The sequence below is a fragment of the Tachyglossus aculeatus genome, chromosome 4 (genome assembly GCF_015852505.1).
Source record: "Tachyglossus aculeatus isolate mTacAcu1 chromosome 4, mTacAcu1.pri, whole genome shotgun sequence".
Lineage (NCBI taxonomy): Eukaryota > Metazoa > Chordata > Mammalia > Monotremata > Tachyglossidae > Tachyglossus > Tachyglossus aculeatus.
Genome location: NC_052069.1, coordinates 47,601,210 through 47,626,572, shown reverse-complemented (window position 1 = coordinate 47,626,572; position 25,363 = coordinate 47,601,210). Strand labels below are relative to the sequence as shown.

General features: G+C 45.6%; 1 protein-coding gene across 2 annotated transcripts in view; it reads right to left on the bottom strand.

Moving 5' to 3' along the window:
• Positions 1 to 2,110: 2,110 nt before the first annotated feature.
• The window catches only part of CCDC18 (coiled-coil domain containing 18), an 83,242-nt gene continuing 59,989 nt past the window's right edge, over positions 2,111 to 25,363 (bottom strand). The window contains exons 25-30 of one of the 2 annotated variants that reach the window (XM_038746038.1): positions 21,513 to 21,716; positions 15,923 to 16,060; positions 15,328 to 15,528; positions 9,623 to 10,096; positions 8,398 to 8,509; positions 2,111 to 2,413 (exon numbers count right to left, since the gene is read on the bottom strand). In XM_038746038.1, the coding sequence (XP_038601966.1) occupies positions 8,429 to 8,509; positions 9,623 to 10,096; positions 15,328 to 15,528; positions 15,923 to 16,060; positions 21,513 to 21,716 (1,098 nt within the window). In that variant the 3' untranslated portion in view covers positions 2,111 to 2,413; positions 8,398 to 8,428. The remainder of the gene's footprint in view (positions 2,414 to 8,397; positions 8,510 to 9,622; positions 10,097 to 15,327; positions 15,529 to 15,922; positions 16,061 to 21,512; positions 21,717 to 25,363) is intronic. The other variant, XM_038746039.1, reaches the window with a different exon arrangement.

Genomic DNA, 25,363 nt, shown 5'->3' with positions numbered 1-25,363 from the left:
CACAAGCCCGCAACCTTGGTGTCATCCTCGATTCGGCTCTCTCGTTCACCCCTCACGTCCAAGCCGTCACTAAAACCTGCCGGTCTCAGCTCCGCAACACTGCCAAGATCCACCCTTTCCTCTCCATCCCAACCGCTACCCTGCTCGTTCAAGCTCTCATCCTATCCCGTCTGGACTACTGCACCAGCCTTCTCTCTGATCTCCCATCCTCGTGTCTCTCCCCACTTCTATCCATACTTCATGCTGCTGCCCAGATTGTCTTTGTCCAGAAACGCTCTGGGCATGTTACTCCCCTCCTCAAAAACCTCCAGTGGCTAACAATCAATCTGCGCATCAGGCAGAAACTCCTCACTCTTGGCTTCCAGGCTGTCCATCCCCTCGCCCCCTCCTACCTCACCTCCCTTCTCTCCTTCTCCAGCCCAGCCCGCACCCTCCGCTCCTCCACCGCTGATCTCCTCACCGTACCTCGTTCTCGCCTGTCCCGCCGTCGACCCCCGGCCCACGTCATCCCCCGGGCCTGGAATGCCCCCAGTCCCTCTGCCCATCCGCCAAGCTAGCTCTCTTCCTCCCTTCAAGGCCCTGCTGAGAGCTCACTTCCTCCAGGAGGCCTTCCCAGACTGAGCCCCTTCCTTCCTCTCCCCCTCATCCCCCTCTCCACCCCCCATCTTACCTCCTTCCCTTCCCCACAACATCTGTATATATGTATATTTGTCTGTACATATTTATTACTCTATTTATTTTACTTGTACATATCTATTCTATTTATTTTATTTTGTTAGTATGTTTGGTTTTGTTCTCTGTCTCCCCCTTTTAGACTGTGAGCCCACTGTTGGGTAGGGACTGTCTCTATGTGTTGCCAACTTGTACTTCCCAAGCGCTTAGTACAGTGCTCCGCACACAGTAGGCGCTCAATAAATACGATTGATGATGATGAATAAATACGATTGATTGATTGATCTTGGGCACAACACAACTTCTCTGTGCCTCAGTTTCCCATACTGTAAAACGGGGATTCGATTCCTGCTCTCCTTCCTCCTTAGACTGTGAGACCAAGGTGTGACAGGGACCGTGTCGCTCCTGATTACCTTGAATCGACCCCAGTGCATAGAACAGTGCTTAACACACAGTAAGAGCTTAACCAAGATCATAAAACAAAACCTACTGAGAGCTCGCCTCCTCCAGGAGGCCTTCCCAGACTGAGCCCCCTTTTTCCTCTCCTTCTCCCCCCCCCCCACAGCACTTATATATATGTTTGTACAGATTAATTACTCTATTTTACTTGTACATATTTACTATTCTATTTATTTTGTTAATGATGTGCATCTAGCTGTATTTCTATTTATTCTGAGGACTACATGTTTTGCCTTGTTGTCTGTCTCCCCCTTCTAGACCGTGAGCCTGCTGTCGGGTAGGGACCGTCTCTCTATGTTGCCAACTTGGACCTCCCAAGCGCTTAGTGCAGTGCTCTGCAAACAGTAAGCACTCAATAAATACCTTGTATCCCCCAGTGCTTAGAACAGTGCTTTGCACATAGTAAGCACTTAATAAATGCCATTATTATTATTATTATAAATACGATTGAATGAATGAAAACCAACCTGGCCCACCTCTTTCCCTCCATCTCTGGATCTCTTCTGGTGGGGAACGCAGCATGGTGTAGCATAGAGACCACAGGCGTGGGAGTCAGAAGGTCTTGGGTTCTAATCCTGGCTCCTCCACTTGTCTGCTGTGTGACCTTGGTCAAGTCGCTTGCTTCTCTGTGCCTCAGTTACCTCAATTGTAAAATGGGGAGCCCCATGTGGAACGGGGACTGTGTCCAACCCGATTTGCTTGTATCCACCCCAGCGCTTAGAACAGTGCCTGGTACCTAGTAAGCGCTTAATAAATGCCACAATTATTATTATTATCATTGCTTCCCTCTTCCCCTTGAAGCAGTTGTCTATTCCTACCTTTCCCACAGGTTGAATGAACTTTTAGGGCCTGGTGGCAATGTGCACTCAACATATATGACACACATACATGCCATGGAATCCAAGCTGGACCCAGGAATATACTGACCCGTGTCACGCATTAGCCTTCCCCCTTCGGAATGCACACATATACACGTATGTTTAGAAAAACGCATACTTTTAATTAAAATAGTTTCAAAAAGCGATAACAAATTTATGTAAAAGACAAGGACCAGGACCAGCACTAATATATACAAATAAATCACTTTTCACTGAAATTTAATAAAATGTTTAAGATAGGCCTTTGAAAAATAATAAAGTTCTACAAAATTGATTTTAATAAAAATAAAATGAATCAATATGAACCAAGAACTATATACAATACTTGGTATTTCGACCAATGACCAGTGCGAACGATTCCTCTTGCTCGTCCGATCGGTATCTTCTCTTCACAGATTTTCTCTCTGATGAATGTTAAAAAAAAAAAGCAGATCCTATTTATTTTATTAATATGTTTTGTTTTGTTCTCTGTCTCCCCCTTCTAGACTGTGAGCCCACTGTTGGGTAGGGACCATCTCTCTAGGTTGCCAACTTGTACTTCCCAAGCGCTTAGTACAGTGCTCTGCACACAGTAAGCGCTCAATAAATACAACTGATTGATTTATAGCAGCTTTCTTTTGGTTTACCCAACAACCAACTTGTTTGGAGAAGAAGCCCGACAAAAAAGTCTTCTATGATCCGACCACCATCTTCACAGTCATCTTCAATCAGTCAGTGGTATTTATTGAGTGCTTACCGTGTGTAGACTCCTTTACTGAGCGCTTGGGAGAGTACAGTGTAACAATCAATCAATCAATCGTATTTATTGAGCGCTTACTGTGTGCAGAGCACTGTACTAAGTGGTTGGGAAGTACAAGATGGCAACATATAGAAAAAGTCCCTACCCAACAGTGGGCTCACAGTCTAAAAGGGGGAGACAGACAACAAAACCAAACATACTAACAAAATTAAGTAAATAGAATAGATATGTACAAGTAAAATAGAGTAATAAATATGTACAGACAAATATACATATATACAGGTGCTGTGGGGAAGGGAAGGAGGTAAGATGGGGGGATGGAGAGGGGGACAGAAAGGAAGGGGCTCAGTCTGGGAAGGCCTCCTGGAGGAGGTGAGCTCTCAGTAGGGCCTTGAAGGGAGGAAGAGAGCGAGCTTGGCGGATGGGCAGAGGGAGGGCATTCCAGGCCTGGGGGATGACAGAGTTGGCAGACACATACCCTGTCCACCAGGAATTTCACAGTCTACCTTCCTCCCTTCCTTACTTCCCTCCATCACTCCTCACTCCGGATTTTCCTCACTCCGCACTCCAGAAAGCCAATCAAAGCTTTCAGGAGGCCTCTGGCCAGCAGTAGGGTCTACACAAAATATGGAGGAACATTCCTCTTCCCCTCTCAGGATGGCACCTGGAGAGTTTCCAGTCCTCGACCAGTCTCGGCTACGGGAGGGAGAGTCAAGCAGAGGCCTGTCCACTCCATTCCTAGCTTGGCCAGTGGCTAGCGAGTGGGAGGCCATCGGCTACGCGTCAAAACTCCCCTGTGCTGGGTATCGGCGGCTTGGGAGAGAGTTGAGGGCGGAGACTCAAATTTACCGCATGGAAGAAAGCAATGGTAAACCACTTTCGGATTCTGACCAAGAAAACTCTACGGCTACACTACCAGAATGACTGAAGACGGCGGTGGGGCGTTCTGAGAGACGTGTCTGTGGAGTCGCAAATGACTCGAAGGCATAAGGCAAGACATAATATTCCTCCTAGTCCCCGGCAGCATTCTTATTAATTATTATTACGGCATTTTATTAAGCGCTGACTCTGTGCAAAGCACTGTTCTGAGCGCTGGGGAGGTTACAAGGTGATCAGGTTGTCCCACGGAGGGCTCACAGTCTTCATCCCCATTTTAGATGAGGGGACTGAGGCTCACAGAAGCTAAGTCACACAGCTGACAAGTGGCGGAGCAGGGATTTGAACCCATGACTCCGAAGACCGTGCTCTTCCCACTGAGCCACGCTGCATGTGAAGGCCGGAGACAAAGCCCCGGGGAATAATACTCTGAGCCGACTTTCCATCTCTCCTACCCTGCTTATGAAGAAAGCACCGCAGAGATCATCTCCTCTGTGGGCAAGGGATCGGTGGCAAGATAGATTCATTCATTCATTCAATCGTATTTATTGAGCGCTTACTGTGTGCAGAGCACTGGACTAAGCGCTTGGGAAGTCCAAGTTGGCAACATCTAGAGGCGGTCCCTACCCAACGGCGGGCTCACAGTCTAGAAGGGGGAGACAGAGAACAAAACAAAACATATTAACAGAATAAAATAAATAGAATAGATATGTACAAGTAAAATAAATAAATATATACATATATACAGGTGCTGTGGGGAAGGGAAGGAGGTAAGGCAGGGGGGATGGAGAGGGGGAGGAGGGGAAGGCCACTTGGAGATGTGCCTTCAATAAGGCTTTGAAGGGGTCGGGGGGGATGTGTCTACCAATTCTGTTGTACTGTACTCTCCCAAGTGCTTACTACAGTGCTCTGCACACGGCAAGTGCTCAAGAAATACCACTGACTGACTAATAGAGGGTAGCAGAGAACTGCAGGGTTGGGGCTCCATGATGGTGAGTGGCGTTCCAGGGAGGTTAAACCTAAGGCCACGAGCTCTGGAACAGAATGGCCCCGATGGCAAAGGATTCAATAGATTTACTATTCCATTTATTTTGTTAATGATGTGATGAGATCGAGGTACAGAGAGTAGGTTACTGCTGCGGGGAGGAGTTTGCGGGTGGGTTGTAGGAAATCAGCAAGATTAGGTAGGAGGGCGAGAAGTGATTGGTGAGGAGTTTCTGCTTAACGCTGTGGTAGTTTGGCAACCATTAGAGGTCTTTAGGAGTGAGGAAATAAAAGGCCTTCTCCGATCAAGTCCCCATTTCCTCTTCTCCCACTCCCTTCTGCATCGCCTTTGCCCTTGGATTTGCAATCTTCACTCACCCCCTCTCAGCCTCTTATGCGCATATCCGTAAGTTATTTACTTATATTAATGTCTGTCTCCCCCGCTAGACTGTAAACTAATTGTGGGCAGGGAATATACTGAGAGCTCACCTCCTCCAGGAGGCCTTCCCAGACTGAGCCCCTTCCTTCCTCTCCTCCTCGTCCCCCTCTCCATCCCCCCCCATCTTACCTCCTTCCCTTCCCCACAGCACCTGTATATATGTTTGTACATATTTATTACTCTATTTTACTTGTACATATCTATTCTATTTATTTTATTTTGTTAGTATGTTTGGTTTTGTTCTCTGTCTCCCCCTTTTAGTCTGTGAGCCCGCTGTTGGGTAGGGACTGTCTCTATATGTTGCCAATTTGTACTTCCCAAGCGCTTAGTACAGTGCTCTGCACATAGTAAGCGCTCAATAAATACGATTGATGATGATGATGATATGTTTGTACATATTTATTACTCTTTATTAAAATATTTATTTTATTTTGTTAGTATGTTTGGTTTTGTTCTCTGTCTCCCCCTTTTAGACTGTGAGCCCGCTGTTGGGTAGGGACTGTCTCTATATGTTGCCAACTTGGACTTCCCAAGCGCTTAGTACAGTGCTCTGCACACAGTAAGCGCTCAATAAATACGATTGATGATATTTATTGTATTTTGTTAGTACGTCTGGTTTTGTTCTCTGTCTCCCCCTTTCAGACTGTGAGCCCGCTGTTGGGTAGGGACCGTCTCTATATGTTGCCAACTTGGACTTCCCAAGTGCTTAGTACAGTGCTCTGCACACAGTAAGCGCTCGATAAATACGATTGATGAAATAAATACGATTGATGAATATATCTGCCAATACTGTACTGTACTCTCTCTAGTAGTTAGTAGCAGTGCTCTGACTCAGTGAGTGCCAAGTAAATATGACCGATTGAACAGTTTTTCAGCAAAATAATCCGGGCAGCAGAGTGAAGTATGAACTAGAGATGGGGGAGTTAAGACACAGGGACACAGCGCTATCTTGATTCTCCTATTTCATACGGGGTTAGGCTAAATGTTAATCTCATCTGGTCAGGATTTCTCGATTGAATGAAATTAAATCAGCATCCACCCACATAAAAACACTGTTTAAAACATATCTTCCCATCTTCCGCCTAGGCTAATTAATGCTTTGGATTTTTTTATTCCGGGGAGATCCTCCCCCAGAGAAACGGCTAGAACCTTGCCTTCAGTCTTGCTGTAACAGAAGTTCTGTTTAGCCCAAGATGGCCTCATCTCGGGCAAGTCACTTAACTTCTCTGTGCCTCAGTTACCTTCTCTGTAAAATGGGGATTCAAGACTGTGAGCCCCACATGGGACAACCTGTTTACCTTGTATCTCCCTCATCATCATCAATCGTATTTATTGAGCGCTTACTATGTGCAGAGCACTGTACTAAGCGCTTGGGAAGTACAAATTGGCAACACATAGAGACGGTCCCTACCCAACAGTGGGCTCACAGTCTAAAAGGGGGAGACAGAGAACAAAACCAAACATACTAACAAAATAAAATAAATAGAATAGCTATGTACAAGTAAAATAAATAAATAAATAAATAGAGTAATAAATATGTACAAACATATATACATATATACAGGTATATAGGTACACCTCAGCGCTTAGAACAGTGCTTGACACATAGTAAGCGCTTAACAAATACCGTCATTATTCTTAAAATGGGGATTAAGACAGTGAGCTGACCAGGGGGAGGAATTCTGGGCTCTGAGGGGCAATTTGGAGGTGTGGGAAGGACACCTCTTCTTCCTCCCATTACTCTCCTCTTGTTTATTTATGCTATTTAATTATGCTATTTATTAAGCGTTTACTATGTGCCAAGCACTGTTCAAAGCGCTTGGGTCGATACAAGGTAATCAGGTTGTTCCATGTGGGGCTCACTGTCTTAATCCCCATTTTAAGAATAATGATGGTATTTGTTAAGCGCTTACTGTGTGAGCCCCCCGTGGGACAACCTGATCACCTTGTAACCTCCCCAGCACTTAGAACAGTGCTTTGCACATAGTAAGCGCTTAATAAATGTCATTATTATTATTATTACTATGTGTCAAGCACCGTTCTAAGCGCTGAGGGAGATACAAGGTAAACAGGTTGTCCCATGTGGGGCTCACAGTCTTGAATCCCCATTTTACAGATAAGGTAACTGAGGCCCAGAGAAGTGAAGTGACTTGCCCAAAGTCACACAGCTGACAAGTGGCGGAGCCGGGATCAGAACCCACGACCTCTGACTCCTAAACCTGGGCTCTTTCCACTGAGCCACGTTTACAGATGAGGTAACTGAGGCACAGAGACGTGAAGCATATGTATATATGTTTGTACATATTTATTACTCTAGTTATTTTACTTGTACCTATCTATTCTATTTTATTTTGTTAGTATGTTTACTTTTGTTCTCTGTCTCCCCCTTTTAGACTGTGAGCCCACTGTTGGGTAGGGACTGTCTCTATATGTTGCCAGCTTGTACTTTCCAAGCGCTTAGTACAGTGCTCTGCACACAGTAAGCGCTCAATAAATACGATTGATTGATTGATTGATTGAAGCGGCTTGCCCAAGATCACACAGCAGTTAGGTGGCGGAGCCGGGATCGGAACCTACCTCCTCTGACTCCGAAGCCCGGGCTCTTTCCACTAAGCCATGCTGCTTCTCTATTTGTTAAGCTCTTACTATGTGCTAGGCACTGAACTAAGCGCTGGGGTATATAGAAGCTAATCACCTTAGATACAGCCCCTGTCCCATGTAGGGCTCCCAGTGCCTTAATCTCTATTTTACAGGAGAGGAAACTGAAGCACGGACGTAGAGTGACTTGCCCACGGTCACACAGCGGTAGAGTGGTGGAGCCAGTATTAAAACCCAGGCCCTTCTTGGTGGGGAAAGGAAGATACAGAGGAGAAAGCGGCAGAGGACGACTGGGGAGAGGGAAAACAAGGGGCAGGAGGCTACGCCACTACTAAAATCCGAAAATTCCACCTCCTCCAACAAGCCTTCCTCGGCAAAATCCCAGCATCCCAAGTTGTTCACATCTACTAGCAGTTTCCAGCATTTAGTCACTTCTCTTTATTGCCACCCTGGGCACTTCTGAACATCTGCTATTCAACGGTACATTCAATTAGTTTTTTGGGCTACACTATTTGTAAATCAATCAATCAATCGTATTTATTGAGCGCTTACTGTGTGCAGAGCACTGTACTAAGCGCTTGGGAAGTACTTTCCCCCATACCTAATGTTAGAGTGTAGGTTCCTTATGGGCAGGGAATTGATACAGTGTATTGCACCCAGTGGGAGGTTAGTAAATACTACTATTTTTCCACACAATAGCCAGAGATCCAAGGGAGAAGGGGAAGGGAAAAGAGGAGAAGCGCAATTCTAACCATTTTTTTCCTCCCCTTTCTTCTGCTGCTGTCACCTCCTTCTTGTTCCTCTCTCTCTGTTTCCTTCACCTCTTTCTCTCTCTACACCGTGACAGCCCAACACGTCGTGTTCCTGCCCCCATTTCACAAAGGCAGGGAGAAGGAAGTTTCGAGAAGATTGGAGTTTGGAAATAATAAAAATGTTTGATTAGGCTTTAACAAACACTTCACACTTCGCCTCTACTTTCTTCTCTGAAGAAAAAGTCTGCTTGCAGCTGTGGTATTTTTGCAATGCAATAAAAATGGGACCCCATCCTAAAGCCAAACAAATATTTACGGGACAGGGGAAAAATCTCACTAACCACTTGATCTTTCAAAAGGAAACATTTTTTTTCCTTCGAAGACTGAAGAGCGTTAGTCAAATCTAGCCATTTTTAATTTTCTACATTTAAGAAGACTTGAAAAGTTTCTCCATTGTTTCTTTCCCCCATACCTAATGTTAGAGTGTAGGTTCCTTATGGGCAGGGAATTGATACAGTGTATTGCACCCAGTGGGAGGTTAGTAAATACTACTATTTTTCCACACAATAGCTAGAGATCCAAGGGAGAAGGGGAAGGGAAAAGAGGAAAAGTGCAATTCTAACCATTTTTTTCTCCCCTTTCTTCTGCTGCTGTCACCTCCTTCTTGTTCCTCTCTCTCTGTTTCCTTCACCTCTTTCTCTCTCTACACCGTGACTTAGCCCAACACGTTGTGGTCCTGCCCCCATTTCACAAAGGCAAAGAGAAGGAAGTTTCGAGAAGATTGGAGTTTGGAAATAATAAAAATGTTTGATTAGGCTTTAACAAGCACTTCACACTTTGCCTCTACTTTCTTCTCTGAAGAAAAAGTCTGATTGCAGCTGTGGCATTTTTGCATGCAATACAAATGGGACCCTATCCTAAAGCCAAACAAATATTTACGGGACAGGGCAAAAATCTCGCTAACCACTTGATCTTACAGAAGGAAACATTTTTTTCCTTCGAAGACTGAAGGGTGTTAGTCAAATCTAAGCCATTTTTAATTTTCTACATTTAAGGAAACTTAGGATAGAAGAAAAGTTTCTCCACTGTTGTATTCAAACACAGCCGCTTTCTCACAAAATGTCATTTGTGAATTTTTCCACAAGCCAAACACTAGACTCCCTAGCGACAAATGTAAATTCTTCCTAGATCTACCCCTCTGAAATGAAATTCGGACCTGACTTACCCCAGACAACGTTTGCCCCAGGGAATTTTCTGCCATTTTCATTTCTTTGTTTATGTATTTTAGCATTCCGCTGAGGGTGCTGAAGTCGCTGCTTCCGGATGCTGGATCTTCGTCCACTTCGTACGTCAGCGGATCGAACGACGATTCGTCCAAACCGTCTGTCGGGGCGTATTCGATCTCTCGCTGACCGTTTTCTAGAGTGGCAGGCTGTTGCCTCCGCGCTTGTTTTAAGTCCCGAGACAGTTCTTCGGAGAGCTCGTCCTCGTCACCGGTCTGAAGGCTCAGGTCACTCTCGCTGCTGGAACGGCGCAATTTCGGGTATTTGTAAAAGGGGGCTTGAGAATGGCTGGAGCGGCTTGTTTCTTGATTTCCCCGGAGAAGCAGAGGAGACACGGCGGGGCCTGAAAAGTGCTTAATGCCGCCTGCTCTTTCACACCCAGATATCTGGGCTTGCAATCTGGTTACTTCAGATTCCTACAGAAAAACAGCATCAAGTACCACTTTACTCAAAGTGTCACATCTACAGGCACCAAATTTCCCTGGGACATCTGTCAGAATAAATGTCCGGGGGTGGGGGGGTCACTTGGATTTGGAATTGAGAATTAATTCACTCAAACTTTAATAAATCAAAATCAATCCATCGATCGTATTTGTTGAGCGCTAACTGGGGGCAGAGCAACTGTACTAAAAACACTTGGGGAAAGTACAATATAAGAGTTGGTAGACATGTTCCCTGCCCACAGTGAGCTCAGTGTAGAGGAGGAGATGGACAATAATATAAATAAATGAATTACCGATAAGGGCGGAAGTGCTGTGGGGTGAATAAGGGTTGCAAATGCAAGCAACAGAAGGGAGTGGGAGAAGGGGAAAGGACGGCTTAGTCAGGGAAGGCCTCTTGGAGGAGATGGGCTTTGGAGGTGGGGAGAGTGATCGTCTGTTGGATATCAGAAGCAGAAGGAGCGTGGCTCAGTGGAAAGAGCCCAGGCTTTGGAGTCGGAGGTCATGGGTTCAAATCCCGGCTCTGCCACTTGTCAGCTGGGTGACTCTGGGCAAGTCACTTCACTTCTCTGGGCCTCAGTTACCTCGTCTGTAAAATGGGGATTAAGTTTGTGAGCCCCCACCGTGGGACAACCACACCACCTTGTAACCTCCCCAGCGTTTAGAACTGTGCTTTGCACATAGTAAGCGCTTAATAAATGCTATCATTACTATATGAAGAGGGAGGGTGTTCCGGGCCAGAGGCAGGATTTGGGCAAGAGGTTGGAGGAAAGATAGACGAGATGGAGGTACAGTGAGTAGACTGGTGCTAGAGGAGTGAAGTGTGTGGGTTGGGTTCATTCAGTCACTCATTCAATCGTATTTATTGAGCGCTTACTGTGTGCAGAGCACTGTACTAAGCACTTGGGATGTACAAGTTGGCAACATATAGAGACAGTCCCTACCCAACAGTGGGCTCACAGTCTAGAAGGGGGAGACAGAGATCAAAACAAAACATATTAACAAAATAAAATAGAATAAATATGTACAAATAAAATAAATAGAGTAAGTACAAACACATATACATATATACAGGTGCTGTGGGGAGGGGAAGGAGGTAAGGCAGGGGGAATGGAGAGGGGGAGGAGGGGGAGAGGAAGGAGGGGGCTCAGGCTGGGAAGGCCTCCTGGAGGAGGTGAGCTCTCAGTAGGGCCTTGAAGGGAGGAAGAGAGCTAGCTTGGTGGATATGCGGAGGGAGGGCATTCCAGGCCAGGGGGAGGTCGGGGGCCGGGGGTCGACGGCGGGACAGGCGAGAACAAGGCACGGGGAGGAGATTAGTGGCAGAAGAGTGGAGGGTGCGGGCTGGGCTGGAGAAGGAGAGAAGGGAGGTGAAGTAGAAGGGGGCGAGGGGATGGACAGCCTTGAAGCCGAGGGTGAGGAGTTTCTGCCTGATGCGTAGGTTGATTGGTAGCCACTGGAGATTTTTGAGGAGGGGAGTAACATGCCCAGAGTGTTTCTGGACAAAGACGACCTGGGCAGCGGCGTGAAGTATGGAATGAAGTGGGGAGAGACAGGAGGATGGGAGATCGGAGAGGAGGCTGATACAGTAATCCAGACAGGATAGGATGAGAGTTTGAACGAGCAGGGTAGCGGTTTGGATGGAGAGGAAAGGGTGGAGCTTGGCGATGTTGCGGAGGTGAGACCGGCAGGTTTTGGTGACGGCTTGGATGTGAGGGGTGAACGAGAGAGCGGAGTCGAGGATGACACCAAGGTTGCGGGCTTGTGAGACGGGAAGGATGGTAGTGCCGTCGACAGTGATGGGAAAGTCAGGGAGAGGGCAGGGTTTGGGAGAGAAGACAAGGAGTTCAGTCTTGGACATGTTGAGTTTTAGGTGGCGGGCAGACATCCAGATGGAGATGCAGAATGAAATCAGGGAGGTAAGGCAGGAGGGGGTAAAGTGATTAAGTGCTTTAAGGCTAATGGCAATGAGTTTCTGTTTGATGTGGAGTTGGATGGGGAACCATGGACTAGACAGTTCTGTAGAAGTATGATATGGGCGGCAGAGTGTAGTACGGAGCGAAGTGGGGAAGAGACGGAAGGCGGGGACATCAGCAAGGAAGCTGATAACCAAGGCAGGATAGGATAAGCGCTTGTCTCAATGTAGTAGCAGTCTGGACCGAGAGGAAAACATGCACTTTAATGATGTTGTGAAGATTGAACTGTCAGGATTTCGCGACAGATTGAATATGCGGGTTGAATGAGGGAGATGAGTTGAGGATAATGCCTTGGCATTACAGAGAAGCAGCGTGGCTCAGTGGAAAGAGCCCGGGCTTTGGAGTCAGAAGTCACGTGTTCAAATCCTGGCTCTGCCAATTGCCAGCTGTGTGACTTTGGGCAAGTCACTCAACTTGTCTGTGCCTCAGTTACCTCATCTGTAAAATGGGGATTAATAATAATAATAATAATGATGGCATTTATTAAGCGCTTACTATGTGCAATGCAATGTTCTAAGTGCTGGGGAGGTTACAAGGTGATCAGGTTGTCCCACAGGGGGCTCACAGTCTTAATCCCCATTCTACAGATGAGTGACTGAGGCGCAGAGAAATGTGGCAGAAATGTACCTGGTAGAAATGCGACTGGTTTGACTGACTGATTGTTTGAAAGCCCTCCTGAAATCACACTTCCTCCAGGAGGCCTTCCCCAATTAATATCTCATCTCTTCTTCCGACACTGACCCCCAACTGTCACTCCAGCCCCTCTACATCACATAAGCACACTATCAACCGTAGCACTTAAATACTTAGCATTATATACTATCGCTTCCTCCTACCTGTAATTTATTTTTGGGTCTTTCTCTCCTGCTAGGCAGGGCTCACATCTACTAATTCCCACTGCATGCTTCAGGCTCTTCACATAGTGCTCTGCACCCAGTGAGCTGCTGATCCTTACCACCATCAATCATCAATCGTATTTATTGAGCGCTTACTATGTGCAGAGCGCTGTACTAAGCGCTTGGGAAGTACACTTAGCACTGACTAAGGGAAGGAGCTCCTGGCAGTGCGGATATCAGCAGAAGACATGAGAGACGTGAGACGTGTGAAAGGAACCACGAGCGAAAGCCCAAGTCCTCCCTGTGGACTGAAACTCCCTCCCCCTTCAAAACCAACAGACCATTTATTCATTCATTCAATCATATTTGTTGAGCGCTTACTGTGTGCAGAGCACTGTACTAAGCGCTTGGGAAGTACAAGTCGGCAACATATAGAGACGGTCCCTACCTAATAACTGGCTCACAGTCTAGAAGGGGGAGACAGACAACGAAACAAAACATGTGGACAGGTGTCAAAATCGTCAGAACAAATAGAATTATGGCTATGTGCGCATCATTAACAAAATAAATAGAATAGTAAATATGTACAAGTAAAATAAATAGAGTAATAAATCTGTACAAATATATACAGGTGCTGTGGGGAGGGGAAGGAGGTAGGGCGGGGGGGATGGGGAGGAGGAGAGGAAAAAGGGGGCTTCATCACTCTCCCCACCTTTAAAGCCTTATTAATCAATCAATGGTATTTTTTTAAGTGCTAACTATGGGCAGAACACTGTACTAAGGCTTGAGAGAGTACAATAACACAGAATTAGAAGACACATTACCTGCCCATAATGAGCTTACTGTCTTATTAAAATCACATCTCCTTCATGAAGCCTTCCCCTGTTCAGTTATCTTTTTATCCTAGTCCTTCTCCCTTCTGTATTGCCTTGAATCTTTACCCTTTAAGGACTTGGTATCGATCCCACCTTCAGCTTGCCAGCACTATGTAGTATGTTTGGTTTTGTTCTCTGACTCCCCCTTTTAGACTGTGAGCCCACTGTTGGGTAGGGACTGCCTCTATGTGTTGCCAACTTGTACTTCCCAAGTGCTTAGTACAGTGCTCTGCACACAGTAAGCGCTCAATAAATACGATTGATTGATTGATTGATATGTACATATCCATTATTAATTTTCATAACTGCCTCCCTCTCTAGACTGTGAGCTCCTTGTGGGCAGGGAACGTGCCTATTGACTCTACTGCATTAGGCTCTCCCAAATGAATGCTTGGTAGAAATAGCCTGGCTTAGTGCATAGAGCATGGGCCCGGGAATCAGGTGGTCATGGGTTCTAATCCTGGCTCAGCCTCTTGTCTGCTGTGTGACCTTGGGCAAGTCACTTCACCTCTCTGGGCCTCAGGGACCTCATCTGTAAATGGGGATTGAGACTGTGAGCCCCACATGGGACAGGGACTATGTCCAATCTGATTTTCTTGTATCCACCCCAGTGCTCAGTACAATGTGGCTGGCACAGAGTAAGTGCTTAAATACCGTTAATGGTCTGCACACCGTAGGTGCTCAATAAGTATCACTGATTGACTGATTTATAGGGGGAGAAGAGAGTGGATAAGGGGAGGGAGAGAGCTGATTGAGTGTCTTAAAGCCACTGGTTGGGAATTTCTACGTGATGCAGAGAGGCATGGGTAATCATTGAAAGTTTTTGAGAAGTAGAGAGGTGTTTACAGAATGATTTTTGATGCGGGCATCAGAGGGAAGAGGGAAAAGGAGAGAGGGAAGAAGGGAGAGGGTCTGGAGGCAGGGAAATCTGTGAAGAGGAGGCTAGAATGATCTAGGTGGGATATGATGAAAGTCTGGCCCAGCGCAGGGGCCGAAGAAGGCACGGAACCAGGAAATGCATGTGGACGAAAAACTGGCACGATTTAGAGAGAGATTGAATTTGAGAGTTGAGACAGGAGGAGTCAAATACATACCAGAGTTGTGGACAGGGAGAGTGGGCTGTGGTGGGAAAGTTAGGTTGAGAAGGTTATGTGGAACAGAAGATGGGTTCGGTTTTAGACACGTTGAGCTTAAGGTGTCGGTGGTACTTTCGTGTGGAGTTGTCTTGTACGGAGAAGAGTGTGAGACTGCAGAAGGTGAGCAGTTGGATCGAGTGAGAGAGACTTGGAAGCCATTTCCTAGATATGGTAGTTAAAAGCCATGGGAGCAGTTTAATACCACCCCACAGACTACTGCTGTCTTCTTCCAGTTCTTGTACAAATAAACGTGGAAATAATTCCATGACATAATTAATTACATTGATTATTTTGGTACCAAAGGGGGCAGTTCTTCTAGACAGGGAGCGTATTTTCAAAAGGCTAGAGAGCTTGAGATGGTACACCTTCATAACGCCTCCTACTCACTTTTACGAGTAACGCTTCACTGGCAGCTTGAACCAAATCGTTTCTTTCTTGGAGTTGTTTCTGTAGATTGCTCACAGTACCTTGGGCCTCTTCCAGCTCCCTTTTCACCATCTCTAACTGTGCACTGAGTTCCTGAATGCTAGACTTCTGGCTCTCCACAGACATCTTCCACTTTGCGTGATTAGACTGATGTGTAAGCATCTGAATATGTGAAGATAATCAGGAAATGAAACGGACTTTATAGCTGAGTTTCCTTCACATTTTCACCTCCTATTTTCACTTACGATGTCTTCTCAGAGGTTGCAGTAGCTCTTTTGATAAGTCAGATTTTCTTCACTGCCTTGTATTTCAGGACTAAATAGTTTCTGCCAGCCTGTTGGCTGGAAGTCTTTGTATTTAGCCAGACCCACCATCGTGAGATGACAATTCCCTTTCCTTTCACTCTTTTGACCAGTGCCCTGTGCGTTCTTATCTCTGAATGGGATTATGCTCCCACTTATTGTAAACGAACGCTTAACGAACCCCCAAAGGAGGGAAGACGATAACAAAAAGTGGACCGCCGCAACGGAGTAAGATCAATTCAATCCGGTCCTACCTCCAGCTGACTTGCTTCTTTTAGCGACTCCATGTCTGCTAACAGTCTCTTCATTTCTGCTTGCATTTTTGCTTCCAGTTGAGCTCCGTGAGCCTGCACTCCCCCTAATTCTTCAGCCAAATGGTTTGCCTGAGCTTCCTGGAAAACGGCAGAATGAAGAGGCCATAACCCACAGCAGTCAGTCATTACACTTAATCCGCTACAGTGCAGGGAAGTAGTTTGTGGTAAAGACGACAGAATGCTGTTCTGCAATTAAAAACCTCAGGCATTTCAAGCCAGTGAGAGAAAATGCATAGGCATTCACTGTATAGGCATTTACGTTAACATTTAACACCATTAATCAATGGTATTTATCAGGCCCTTACTGTGTGAAGAGCACTGGACTAAGCGCTTGGGAGATCGTGGTACACACGATCAAGGAGCTGTCGATCCAGCGCGGGAGAGAGACATTAAAATCAATTATAGATCAGGGGAGCCACAGAGTTTAAGGTTGTGAACTTAAAGTGCTGTGGGATTGGGGTGGGCTGAGTTTCAAAGGATTTCAGCGGTACTGATCCAAGTACCTTTTAGTCTAAAAGTCCTTTTAGACTGTGAGCCCACTGTTGGGTAGGGACTTTCTCTATATGTTACCAACTTGTACTTCCCAAGCGCTTAGTACAGTGCTCTGCACACAGTAAGCGCTCAATAAATACGATTGATGATGATGAAGTAGAAGATTGAAGCAACCTGGCTTAGTGGATAGAGCATAGGCCTGGGAATCAGAGGAACCTGGGTTCTAATCCCGGCTCTGCCACAGGTCTGCTGTGTGACCTTGGGCAAGTCACTTCACTGCTCCTGGGCCTCAGTGACCTCACCTGCAAAATGGGGGTTAAGCGTGTGAGCCCCATGTGGGACAGGGACCATGCTGTCCAACCTGATGATCTTGCATCTACCCCAGCGCATAGAGTAGTGCTTGGCCCATAGTAAGTGCCTAACAAGTACCATAATTATTAAGTACCAAGGTGACACAGAAGGGAGGGGAAATAAGAGAAGTCTTCTTGGAGGAGAAATGACTTTAGCAGGGTTTTGAAGATGGGGAGAGTGGCGGTCTGTCGGAAGAGGGATGGAGTGCCAGGCAAGAGGGATGGTAATAATAATAATAATGGTATTTGTTAAGCACTTAGAGTGAGCCTGTTGTTGGGTAGGGACCGTCTCTATATGTTGCCAACTTGTACTTCCCAAGCGCTTAGTACAGTGCTCTGCACACAGTAAGCACTCAATAAATCTGATTGAATGAATGAATGAATGAATCTAACATCTTATATTTTATCATTAGCTCACAAAGTCCAAAGCAGATATAATTTCAGCAGACAGTTGGGGATGGGGTGGGCTGAGTTTCAAAGGACTTCATTCATTCATTCAATAGCATTTATTCATTCAGAATTCTCCTAAGCGCTGGGGTGGATACAAGGTAGCCAGGTTGTTCCAGTCTTAATCCCCATTTTACAGATGAGGTAACTGAGGCACAGAGAAGATAAGTGACTATTTATTTTATTTTGTTAATATGTTTTGTTTTGTTCAATGTCTCCCCTTTTAGGCTGTGAGCCCACTGTTGGGTAGGGACTGTCTCTATATGTTGCCAACTTGTACTTCCCAAGCGCTTAGTACAGTGCTCTGCACACAGTAAGCGCTCAATAAATACGATTGATTGGTTGATTGACTGAGTTATACGCAAGGGGTTGACGGCTGTGAAGGCAACTGGGGGCAAGGTATGGTAAGTAGTTTGGTGGTTCCTAGCTGCTTTCGACAAGAGTGAAATTCTAACGTGATCACGATAGAGGTGAGAAGGCAGATATGACCACCGCTTGTGGTTAACTCAAACCTGTGAAAACACTACACTCGACTACAACATTTCCTGCTTTCGTCCCTCTCCAAACAGCAGCGGAGGGGAGGAGGTTTGCCGTCAGTTCAAGAGGTGTTTACGCTTAGTCCATTTCCACGCTTCACCAGAGCAAGAGCCTAAATCTAGCCCCTTTTATAATTGCCAACCAGGGTTGAGAAAAGAAGATTAGAACAGTATGATTTGGGTTGACCTGCATTCTCAGGCCCGAGAAGCTTGCCTGCAGTCACAAGTCTAACCAACCCATCTAAATTCAAGGGTTTTTTTTTTTAATGATATATGTTAGGCGCTTACTATGTACCATGCACTTTACTAAGCGCTGGGATAGATACAAGTTCATCAAGTTGGACACAGTCCATTTCCCAAACGGGGCTCACAGCCTTCATCCCCACTTTACACATGAGGGAACTGAGGCACAGAGAATTTAAGTAACTTGCCCGAGGCCACACAGCACACAAGTGAAGCAGCACGGCTGTAGTGGCAAGAGCCCGGGCTTGGGAATCGGAGGACGTGGGTTCTAATCCCGGCTCCGCCACTTGTCTGCTGTGTGGCCTTGGGCAAGCAACTTCACTTTTCTGTGCCTCAGTTACATCATCTGCAAAATGGGGATTAAGACTGTGAGCCTCACGTGGGACAACCTGATTACCTTGTAACTCCCCCATCGCTTAGAACAGTGCTTGGCATACAGTAAGCGCTTAACAAGTACAATAATAATAATAATAATAATAATAATTGGCAGAGCTGGGATGAGAACCCAAGTCACTCTCCACACCTCATAACTCAAGTTGAATTATCATAAATCTATCAGGATTTTTATTAATATTGAAAAAACTCAGGGGTGTTACTACTTTAAACTAAAACAAACAAAAAGACTGCTGAAATTATATCTGCTTTGGACTTTGTGAGCTAATGATAAAATATAAGATGCTAGATTCATTCATTCAATCGGATTTATTGAGCGCTTACTGTGTGCAGAGCACTGGACTAAGCGCTTGGGAAGTACAGGCTAGCAACATATAGAGACGGCTCACAGTCTAGATGGTACATCCATAGTCAGGAGAATAAGGAGGCAACCATCACACTGTTGTATTGTGCACTCATAAATGCTTAGTACAGTGCTCTGCTCATAGTAAGCACTCCATAAATGGTAAGGATGATGCTTGTCCAAATTACCTTTACTGTCATTGTCAAAGGTGGAAGGTAAACCTGGACAAAGCTTTGGTTCTGACCCAGAATAGCACCGCTTACGTTATTGTGTTCCAATAACACTCCACTAGTAACTAAAGAGTGCAAAACTCCAGTATTGATCTAATACTGGAGTTTTGAAATGCTAAAGATTTTTAACAGTTTTAATTCTGGCTCTCAAGCCTAATTCCCAAAAATGAAATCCATTTTGCAAAGCTCCCAAAGACCATCTGGATGTACTGTGAAATTGCACACCAGGCACCCGAGCCACAGTCGAGTTTCCCAAGGATCAAGCTAAAAATCTAACCGTTTTTGGCATGTCATTGGGGCCCAAAAAGAGGTTCCTCTCCCAGATGCCGAGGTAAGGAGTGCTGTCTAGCAGCACTCTCCCTTTCGGGAAGAGACCAAGCCACTGCCCTATTGTGTGATGACATAGGGAGAAAAAAAGGGTGAAGAGAAGCTGTACTGTACTCGTGGAAAAAAAAAATAAAGCACCAAGAGAAGCTGTATTGTAAAGACCCTGTCCTCACCAGTACTTTGCACTTGTCCACAAGTCACTTCACTTCTCTGGGTCTCAGTTACCTCATCTGTAAAATGGAGATTAAGACCGTGAACCTCATGTAGGACCAGGACTGGGTCCAATCTGATGAACTTGTGTCTTTCCCAGTGCTTAGTACAGTGCCTGGAACATAGTGAGTGGTTAATAAATACCATAAAAAAAATCCACCTCGCCCTGATAATAATAATAATAATAATAATGGCATTTATTAAGCGCTTACTATGTGCAAAGCACTGTTCTAAGCGCTGGGGGGATACAATGTGATCAAGTTGTCCCACGTGGGGCTCACAGTCTTAATCCCCATTTTTACAGATGAGGGAACTGAGGCTCAGAGAAGTTAAGTGACTTGCCCAAGGTCACACAGCAGACTTGTGGTGGAGCTGGGATTTGAACCCCTGACCTCTGACTCCAAAGCCCGGGCTCTTTCCACTGAGCCACGCTGCTTCTCACTTCTCACTTCTCACGCTGATGCTACAGTTACGATATCACTATCTAAAGGGAATATCTGGGAAGGGAAGGCATAATTGGGCTGAATTACAGAGTCCCAAACCCCTGGGCCCATTCATTCAATTGCATTTATTGAGCGCTTACTGTGTGCAGAGCACTGTACTAAGCGCTTGGGAAGTCCAAGTTGGCAACATATAGAGACGGTCCCTACCCAACAGCGGGCTCACAAGTCTAGAAGGGGGAGACAGACAACAAAACAAAACATACTAACAAAATAAAATAAATAGAATAGTAAATATGTACAAGTAAAATAGAGTAATAAATCTGTACAAACATATATACAGGTGCTGTGGGGAGGGAAAGGAGGTAGGGCAGGGGGGATGGGGAGGAGGAGAAGGGGGCTCAGTGTGGGAAGGCCTCCTGGAGGAGGTGAGCTCTCAGCAGCCCTGTGTACACCAAAGCCTGCTCTTTTATGTGAGCTAATCATTTTCCCACCAAACGCCTGTTCAGGAATTCATGTGAACTTTGAGATTCCCTGAGACACCAACAGGAAAGGCATAAGGGTCAATTCTAGCGTACACTCTCCAAGCTTCAAAGCTGTCCATCCCCTTGTCCCCTTCCACCTCAGCTCCCTTCTGTCCTTCTCCAGCCCAGCCCGCACCCTCCGCTCCTCTGCCACCGCTAACCTCCTCAGTGGGCTTCGTTCTCGCCTGTCCCGCCGTCAACCCCTGGCCCACAACCTCCCCATGGCCTGGAATGCCCTCCCTCCGCACATCCGCCAAACTAGCTCTCTTCCTCCCTTCAAATCCCTACTGAGAGCTCATCTCCTCCAGGAGGCCTTCCCACACTGAGCCCTCCTTTTCCTCTGCTCCTCCTCCCTCTGCTCTACCCCCTTCCCTGCCCAACACTGGTGTATATGTGTACGTATTTATTACTCTATTTATTTTATTAATCATGTGTATATATCTATAATTCTATTTCTCTATTTTGATGCTATTGATGTCTATCTACTTGTTTTGTTTTGTTATCTGTCTCCCCCTTTTAGACCGGGAGAGTTGTTGGGTAGAGACTGTCTCTATCTGTTGCCGAACTGTACTTTCCAAGGGCTTAGTACAGTGCTCTGCTTACAGTAAGTGCTCAATAAATACGACTGAATGAAAGAATGAATGAGCCACAAAGTTGGTGTTCTGTTCACAGATATTGCTCAGCAAGGGGTGCTGATGATGCTAAAATGCATCCCGCTATTTCACACCTACCCTGCAAAAATAATAATAATAATAATAATGATGAGGCAAAGCACTGTTCTAAGCGCTGGGGAGGTTACAAGGAGATCAGATTGTCCCACGGGGGGCTCACAGTCTTAATCCCCATTTTACAGATGAGGGAACTGAGGCCCAGAGAAGTTAGGTGACTTACCCAAAGTCACACAGCTGGCAATTGGCAGAGCCGGGACTCGAACCCATGACCCCTGGCTCCAAAGCCCGTGCTCTTTCCACGGAGCCAGTAAACATTACACTTACTTTTTCTCGAGAAAGATGCCTAGCTTCTTCCAGTTCGCTTGCAAGCCTATCCGCTTCTCTCTGGGCTTGAATCTGTTGCCGACGGGTCTCCATCAGCTCCGCGTGAGCGTGTTGCATCTGTTCGCGAGCTAGTCTCACCTGCTGCCCTAAATCTAGAGCTTCCTTATAATGGTCTGCTAGGCTCTGCTCCTGTTCTTTCAGAACCTGAAAACATGAAAGAATTCACAAATATGACAGAGGTGACCCAATTCTTAGTGTGACCCTACTTCCAATGAACGAAAACCTAATTCCACAACTGTTCTTGAAAGATTTGGTTAATCGCAAAGCCTGATCTACAGAACACTCCAAGGGGCTGCCAGTCATCATCAATCGTATTTATTGAGCGCTTACTATGTGCAGAGCACTGTACTAAGCGCTTAATAATGCTGGCATTTGTTAAGCGCTTACTATGAGCAAAGCACTGTTGTAAGCGCTTGGGGGGGGATACAAAGTGATCAGGTTGTCCCACGTGGGGCTCACAGTCTTAATCCCCATTTAACAGATGAGGTCACTGAGGCTCAGAGAAGTTAAGTGACTTGCCCAAGGTCACACAGCAGACATGTGGAGGAGCCGGGATTCGAACCCATGACCTCTGACTCCAAAGCCCGGGCTCTGTTCCACTGAGCCACGCTGCTTCTCCTGTGGGAAAGTCCTGTGGGAAAAGGTCAGTAACCCAGAATGGACTTCCTAGCAAAAGATAAACTGCATAGTTTTTAGGCAGAGGGATTTCCAAAAGGGTAGTTTGGATTCGTTAAGAATGTAATCCTAAATTAAAAGCAATATACATTTATAAAGTATTATGAAAGAAAACAGTCAAGCGTTTTTACCCACATAATCTGAAGTCCAAAATGAGAAAACTCACCAAAAATTGAAACGCATGAATTAAGTTATAAATTATAAATAGTACTCATTGTGAAAAGCACTGGGCATTTTTTCAGGAGATTTCTGGAAGAAGGGAAGAAAGGAAATGGGGAGACGAACAGCAGGCAATTTAAGGATGGGTTAGTTTGTGATTAGGTCAATACGTCACAACAAAATACTAAAAGGGATGCTTACCCCCTACAAGAGGTGGAACACGGAAATATTGGCAGAAGCACTGAGCGAAGGGCAGAGTTTGTAGTTTCAATTTATATATAAAAAAATGGGACTCCAACCCCAAGTCACTGGACTTTAATTATATTTAAAGCAAAAACAACAGAAGACAATGGAGTCAATTACATTTTGCTTTCAAAATTCTAAAATCAACAACAGCCAATGAATTGCTGACCAAGGAAACGTACGCCTAATAACTGAGACTAAAGAGGTAGTAAAAATAACTAACAATAACTGTGATATTTGCTAGGTGCTTACTATGTCCCAAGCACCGCACTAAGCGCTGGGGTGGATAAGGGCAAATCGGGTTGGACAAGTCCCTGTCCCACGTGGGGCTCACAGTCTCAATCCCCATTTTACAGATGAAGGAACTGAAGCCCAGAGAAAGTGAAGTGACTTGCCTCAAGATCACACAGTAAACATGGCAGAGCTGGGATTAGAACCCATGACCTTCTGACACCCAAGCCTGTGCTTTATCCATACATATCTATTCTATTTATTTTCTTTTGTTAGTATGTTTGGTTTTGTTCTCTGTCTCCCCCTTTTAGACTGTGAGCCCACTGTTGGGTAGGGACTGTCTCTATATGTTGCCAATTTGTACTTCCCAAGCGCTTAGTACAGTGCTCTGCACATAGTAAGCGCCCAATAAATACGATTGATGATGATGATGATGATTAGCTTGTATAATAATGGTATTTGTTAAGCGCTTACTATGTGCCAGGCACTGTACTAAGCTCTCTCTCAGCGCTCTGAACAGTGCTTGACACAGAGTAAGCACTTCATAATAATAATAGTAATATTTATGGTACTTACATTGCCAACTTGTACGTCCCAAGCGCTTAGTACAGTGCTCTGCACACAGATAAATACGACTGATTGATTGATTGATTGATTATTAAGCACTTACCACATCCCAAGCACTGTTCTAAGTATTGGGATAGATACAAGTCATCAACATTAAAGACATGGTGCCAGAATTAAGACAGTGGCAGCAGGAAGGAAGCCGTGAGTAGGACATAGTCCGGGCGAGGCATATGGGGAGAGCGCAAATAGTATGTTCAACGGGCACAAAAATGGCAGATCTACAACTGGAACTGCTTTCCTGGGCTTGGTGGTGACTAAAGAAGACCTTTATTATTATTAGTAGTAATAATAATAATAATTATAGTATTTGTTAAGCTCTTCCTACGTCCCAGTGACTGTCCTGAGCACTGGGGAGGATACAAGCAAATTGGGTTGGACTCAGTCCCTGTCCCACGGGGCTCCCGGTCTCAATCCCCATTTTACAGATGAGGTCACAGGCACAGAGAAGTTAAGTGAGTTGCCCGAGGTCACACAGCAGACACGTGGCGGAGTCAGGATTAGAACCCATGACCTTTTGACTTCCAGGCCCACGTGCTCTATCCACTGTGCCACGCTGCTTCCTTTAACCAAACATTTATTTGCAGTGCACTGTACTAAGCGCTTGGAAGAGTACCATAGAACAAAATGACCGAGTTGGTAGGCGCATTCCCTGCCCACAATACGAAACCGCGTGACCTAATGGATAAAGCACAGGTCTGGAGCCATAAGGACCTGGGTTCTAATCCCAGTTCTTGTCCGCTGTGTGACCTTGGCCAAGTCACTTCACTTCTCTGGGCCTCAGTTCCCTCAACTGGAAAATGGGGATTAAGAGTGGGAGCCCCACGTGGGACAGGGACCATGTCCAACCTTGGTGGTAACTCAGGAAGACCTTTATGATTATTATTATTATGATAATGGTATTTGCTAAGCTCTTACTATGTCCCAGTGACGGTGACTCAGGAAGACCTTTATGATTATTATTATGATATTATTATTATTATGATAATGGTATTTGCTAAGCTCTTACTATATCCCAGTGACTGTACTAAGCACTGGAGTGGATACAAGCAAACTGGGTTGGACACAGTCCCTGTCCCATGGGGCTCAAAGTCTCAATCCCCCTTTCCCAGATGAGGTAAAGAAGGCACAGAGAAGTTAAGTGAGTTGGCCAGGGTCACACAGCAGACACGTGGCGGAGTCAGATTTAGAACCCAGTGCTTAGTACAGTGCCTGGCACATAGTAAGTCCTTAATTTAAAAAAAAAATCACAAAAAAACCACACGCACACACACAAAAGAATGAGCTTAAAGTCTAGACGGGGAGACCAACATTGTTATAAATAAATTACGGATACGACCAAGGTTTATCTTGGGAAGAAATGATGTTCCAAGCCCATAAAGGGAATGTGGCAACTCCAAGAAGGTAATTAGGCTTTGCACCCAATCAGTCACTGCTGCAGTTTAGTGTGCTGGTGGGGGACTTAGTACAGTGACTTAGTAAGCGCTCAGTACAGTGCTCTGCAAACAGTAAGTGCTCAATAAATACAACTGAATAAATGACATGATCACAGTGGCACACCCAAGACCTGCGAACACCAAATCCTCAAAACTATCCCACACTGAGTCGGGCCTGCCTCATGTAGTGCAAGGTGAAAAGAAATTAGTAGTTAACAAAAATATATGAAGGAGCTAATGAAATTAAATGTAATTGTACTCTCCCAAGCGCTTAGTACGGCGCTCTGCACAGAGTAAGCGCTCAATAAATACGATTGAATGAAGTAATGATTGCTAAAAACCTCAGATGATACACATCTCTGCTGAAGACTGGGGATGGGTGAGGCAGGCAGACGGGCAGGCGGTGAAATTGTCTCCTCCCTT